The sequence below is a fragment of the Microtus ochrogaster genome, linkage group LG8 (assembly GCF_000317375.1).
Source record: "Microtus ochrogaster isolate Prairie Vole_2 linkage group LG8, MicOch1.0, whole genome shotgun sequence".
NCBI lineage: Eukaryota > Metazoa > Chordata > Mammalia > Rodentia > Cricetidae > Microtus > Microtus ochrogaster.
Window position 1 is genome coordinate 22,955,026 of NC_022033.1, and position 5,378 is coordinate 22,960,403.

Genomic DNA, 5,378 nt, shown 5'->3' on the forward strand with positions numbered 1-5,378 from the left:
CCTGGAACTAGCTCTGTAGACCAGGCTGGTCTCGAACTCACAGAGATCCGCCTGCCTCTGCCTCCCTAGTGCTGGGATTAAAGGTGTGCGCCACCATCCCCCGGCTGCAGCCAATTCTTAAATGATTTAACTAGACAAAAGTTTCCTAAATAAACTGAAATTTTTCAAGCAAGTTCTGTAGCCCTGGAAATTTTTCACCACCTGCTGAAGGCTCCTGAAGCCCTTGGAAAACTCAGGTGCAGGCTTAGGCACGCAGTTTTCTGGCTCCTGCTGTGAGGCTGTGGAGCACGAATTGGGAGGAGCAGGCTCCGAGAGCTTGTTCCTCTGGGCAAGTCTTTGGAATGCCCAAAATAGATTTTGTTTATTTAAGTCTCCTTCCTCTTGTAATACTGAGTTGCTCCTGATTGTGAACTGGCCTGATGTAGAAAAGGACTGCTCTCTTGATTTCTAGGATGGATAGCTTCTTCATTTCAGATTCTTTTAGCTTAGCTGGTTTTTGGTTGTTTTGCTTGTTTTTGGTTTTGTTTTGTTCCTTCATGTAGCCTGTTCTAACCTTGAGCTCAATATTCAACCAAGAATGATTTTAAGCTTTTCATCCTCTTACTTTTACATTTGGACTTAATGCAGTCTTGAGCACCCTACCAACTCAGCTGTGTCCCCAGTCCTTAGCTAGTGTGTAATATGGCTTCTATTCTTTGCATCTTTGGCCCTGTATTTTGTAAATTATCTGTATGGGGTATTGCACTACTATGACATTTAGAAGAATGCCATCCTTGGTCACCTAATAGTGACCCCAAAGTCTTCGAAACAGCAGGGCAAAGCCAGCCACATGTAACTCTGCTCTTTTCTCTCCCTGTGTTTTCTTATTCCAGACTCTCTGTTCCGGATCTCACCCCAAACATTGGTCTCTTCTGGTACTTCTTTGCAGAGATGTTTGAGCACTTCAGCCTCTTCTTTGTCTGCGTGTTTCAGATCAATGTCTTCTTCTACACCATCCCGTTGGCCATCAAATTAAAGTAAGTTCATGTGACCTGAGCTATTCTTCAGACTTGTGCCACCTGCCATCAGGCTTTTGGCTTTTTTGATCATGTGCCAGTAGCCAGGGTCAGCAGTTGAGAGTCACACACAAGTACAGATTGCAGGGAGGATGCTTTGGAGTCCTGATTCCCCTGGTCTCACCTAGAGATGTCTGCAGCCACATTACTATTTAGTCTGATCACCATTCCAGGGTAGAGCAGAGGTTGTACTGAGGATGTCTTTGGAAAAAGTGAGTCTGGTTGCTGTGCTCTCAGAGGGCCACCATAGAATGAGCCCAGTCCCCCATCTCCTGACTGTCACTGCAAGACCCGGGAATCTACCCAGAGGGCTGGCTGTGGTGCTGTGAGGATCGTCTGAGATGATGCAGGAAAAACTTTTTACAGAATCATTATAGAAAAAAGGGCTCAGGGAATGGGAGCCATGGCAGTTCATTAATTTAAAATCAGTTTCAGCTGTTACTAGTTTAAGGTCCCAACAATTCCACTCTGAGGCAGTCACGGTAGCTGCCTGTAATCCTAGCACCTAAGAAAATAGAGGCAAGAGGATCAGGAATCAAGAGATTCCTGTCTCCTGTCCTTCCTAGGTAAGGAAAATGAAGTCAGTGATGGAGTTATATGTCTACAGAGCTCCTAATAACACCACCTCCTCTCCTTGGTGCTTCCCGGGTCTTGCAGCCACAGTCAGGAGAGGGGGGACTGGGCTCATTCTATGGTGGCCCTCTGAGAGCACAGCAAGAGCTAAAGGGAAGTGAGTAAGAAAAAGTCAAGGTTAGCCGGGCGGTGGTGGCGCACGCCTGTAATCCCAGCACTCGGGAGGCAGAGGCAGGCGGATCTCTGTGAGTTCGAGACCAGCCTGGTCTACAAGAGCTAGTTCCAGGACAGGCTCCAAAACCACAGAGAAACCCTGTCTCGAAAAAACTATAAAAAAAAAAAAAAAAAGAAAAAGTCAAGGTTAGACTCAACTATGTAGTGAGTTGAAGGCCAACCTGTGCTACATGAGACCCCATATTAAAAAAAAAAAAGAGAGAGAGCCGGGCGGTGGTGGTACACACCTTTAATCCCAGCACTTGGGAAGCAGAGACAGTCGGATCTCTGTGAGCTCGAGGCCAGCCTGCTCTACAAGAGCTAGTTCCAGGACAGGCACCAAAGCTACAAAGGAAACCTGTCTCGAAATAAACAAAAATAGAGAGAGAGAGAGAGAGAGAGAGAGAGAGAGAGAGAGAGAGAGAGAGAGAGAGAGAGAATATGAATCCTGGCCCCTGCATGTACCTTTCAGTTCTCTTTCTGGACACTAAGGTTGTACATATTGCTCTGACCAAATTGTCAGTGAGCAAGCCATCAGCTAGCAGGCACTACCTATCTTGGGACCTGTTGCCAAGAGCCTTTGCTGGGAGAGACTGCCTGATTTCTCTAATAAGCAGTCATTTAGGCTGCTAAGAAGGAATGCTGACTTAATTTGCTTTCTTGCTTTGGTTCCTGGGGACCAGGCCCAAAGCTGGTAGATAAGAGGTGGCTATTGATGGGCAGTGTTCCTGTAAACTGGTTCGCTGGTGTTTGTCTCGTCTTTCTTGCCACCTCTGGGAATTTCTTGATCTTTGCATTTTTCTGCTCTGCTAGTGGGGCCTGGCCATCCATGCTTTGTGAGGCAGCCTTTGCCTGAGTTCCCCTGGGGAGTACTTTTGGTTTGTGGAATGGGGTCAGGAGTCTGTAAGAGTTGGACTGGTCCCTGGCTTATCTCTTTGCATGTTTGTCTTCCCTGCCCTGCTCCAGGGAGCACCCCATCTTCTTCATGTTCATCCAGATTGCCATCATCTCTATCTTCAAGTCCTATCCAACTGTGGGAGATGTGGCCCTCTACATGGCTTTCTTCCCTGTGTGGAACCATCTTTACAGATGTGAGTAGTTTGACTCTCTTCATGGGGTGCCTTCCAGTTTATCTAACTCTTGGGCAAAGCAGCTGGGAGGAGGGAGCTGATGAGCATTTACTGGGTGCCTGCTGTGCTGGCAGCCCTGAGAAAGAGAGGCAGTCTGTGTGCATGTGCCCCTGTGCCCCCTGGTGCTGAGAGAGTGATGAAAATACAGATAACTACCATTTATAGAGCACTTGTCTCTGCACCTGGCCATTGTCAATCATTAGCTCATTTGGTCTCTGCCTCAGGCTTTGAGGTAAGAATCTCTTTTACACAGATGAGAAAACTGAGGTGCAGAAAGGCAGAGCCACTTGTTCAAGGTTCTGTGACTGCTGTGGAAGACTAGGATTGACGCCTAGCTCTGGGAACCTCGCCTTGATTTCTGTAATGATGACCATGTCCAAGGCGTATTCCGATAGAGAGGCTACTAATATACAGAGACTAATTTTTTTTTGTTTTCTCTCCTACTCCCAGCTTTCTGAATTAGGGTCTCATATAACTCAAACTGGCCTTGAGCTCACTGTGTAGCTGAAGATGACCTTGATCCTCCTGCCTTTACCTCAGATCTGGGATTCCAGGGGTACCCTTCCATGCACAGATTTTGTTCTTTGTTGTTTGAGACACAGCCTAGACTGTAGCCCTGGCTAGACTGAAACTCACTGTGTAGCCTAGGCTGTGCTCAGGTTAGAAGCAGTCATCCTGTTTTAGCTTCCTGAATACTGAGATTACAGAGTCGTGGTGCCAGCAGAAACCAACATTTTCATTTAAATTCAAATGTAGGGCGCCACATATGGCCAGACTTCCTATTGGACAATGGCCAAGTTTCCTACTGGCCAAGTGCAGCTGTAGCCTCAGGTTTTGAACACCTGTCTTCCTCCTTCATACGAAGACCCTTCTCAGTTCTACCCACCTCAGAAGTGTTCCAGTCTTTCTGTCCTTTGGGCCCTTACTCCCCCCTCCCTTGGTAGTTCTTTTCAGGGTCTGGAGGCTCCCTCGGGGCTGATATTCTTTGCCTCTGTGTTTCTGTCATCCGCCATGGATTCTGGCACAAAACTGTCAGCAAATGCCTGTGGAAGGGCTTTGACGGCTGTCCTTGAAGGAAGCAGATCCCAGTTACCCTACCGGTTCTCTGTCTTCCAAAGGGAGGGGAGCTGTGATACACAGCCAAGTGTCAGAAATGAACTCCAAGTGCAAGCTAGTTTTGTTGTTGTTTTGGGGTTGTCTGGGTGTCAAGCAGGAAGTGAAACTGACCAGCTGCAGGCAGGAAACCTACCTGAAAGTGTACGCCCCAGTGTAAAGGTAAACAGCTAAGTGGGCAGGGCCAGCCCAGGCCAGGTGTGACTCTTGGGCCTGGTGGCGTGGTGACCAGCCTGAGCTGAGAGGAGGCAGCATCATCCGCTCATGACATCCTCGTTTCACAGGCGAGAATCGCCCAGGGATGAATCATGAGGCAATCAGTATATGGGCATGCCTTGGTCTGTGGGAGGGTAGGGCTTCAGACACGGGTCTTTCCCTCTCTGAAGCATGTTGTTGGCCTCCTGTCGACCCTGCACAGAATTTCGGTCCCTTCTCAGAGGTGTTATGCACCAATCTCACATGCTGAACTCGGTCTGTCGACTGACTAGAACTTGAGTCTGTGTCCCGACTTCCCGGGCAGCTGTTTCAGCCTTTCTGAGCCTCCGACTTTTTCTTTTCCATCCCTCAGCTGAAGAGAGCATCCTGGTGTGGGTCCTTAACCCCAACACTTCAAAGGCTGAGGCAGGAGAATAGCAAGTTTGAGTTTAGCCAGAGCTATATAAGGGAATTCCAGGCTACGTAGGAGACCCCTCTTTCTCTCTCTCAAAGAGTATCTTTCATGGGTATTTATGTCTGGGATGGAAACATATTAATATAATGAGTTATCATCAGTGATAATTAGCCAGTGCTGCCCTGCACATTCTCACCATCAAAGCTTCAGACTTAGACACCAGAGACATTGAAATAAATATATATTTTTTAATACTTGAAATAAATTGTTTTATGCCCACAGAGATGATAAGGCAGAGAAGGAGGAGGGAGTTTCCAGAAACCTGGATGATCTAATCGACTCTTAAGTAGAGGCTATTGCTGATTGGTTGGGCAAGGAGTTTAGAGACACAGCTTATCCGAAGTTCCTGTTCAGAGTAGTAGCTGTCAGTTTTGCCCTGTACAGGGACTGCTCATGTTTGGAGCACCTGTTTGGGGCTTGTCATCTATGAGTTATTATACTCACTTATGAATGTCTTCTGGGCTTTGGGACCTCTGAGTAGACTTTGTCTATTCAGGTTTTGTGAAGTCTTTTGTCCTAGTCAAATATAGGTAATGTAGCCGGGCGGTGGTGGCGCACGCCTTTAATCCCAGCACTCGGGAGGCAGAGGCAGGCGGATCTCTGTGAGTTCGAGGCCAGCCTGGT

At 47.6% G+C, this 5,378-nt stretch overlaps 1 protein-coding gene across 1 annotated transcript in view; it reads left to right on the top strand.

Moving 5' to 3' along the window:
• Nucleotides 1-5,378, top strand: part of Pigu (phosphatidylinositol glycan anchor biosynthesis class U) — a 90,446-nt gene that overhangs the window by 65,052 nt on the left and 20,016 nt on the right. Inside the window, exons 9-10 of the mRNA XM_005363085.2 lie at nt 873-1,016; nt 2,808-2,932. Coding sequence (XP_005363142.1) covers nt 873-1,016; nt 2,808-2,932 — 269 coding nt within the window. The remainder of the gene's footprint in view (nt 1-872; nt 1,017-2,807; nt 2,933-5,378) is intronic.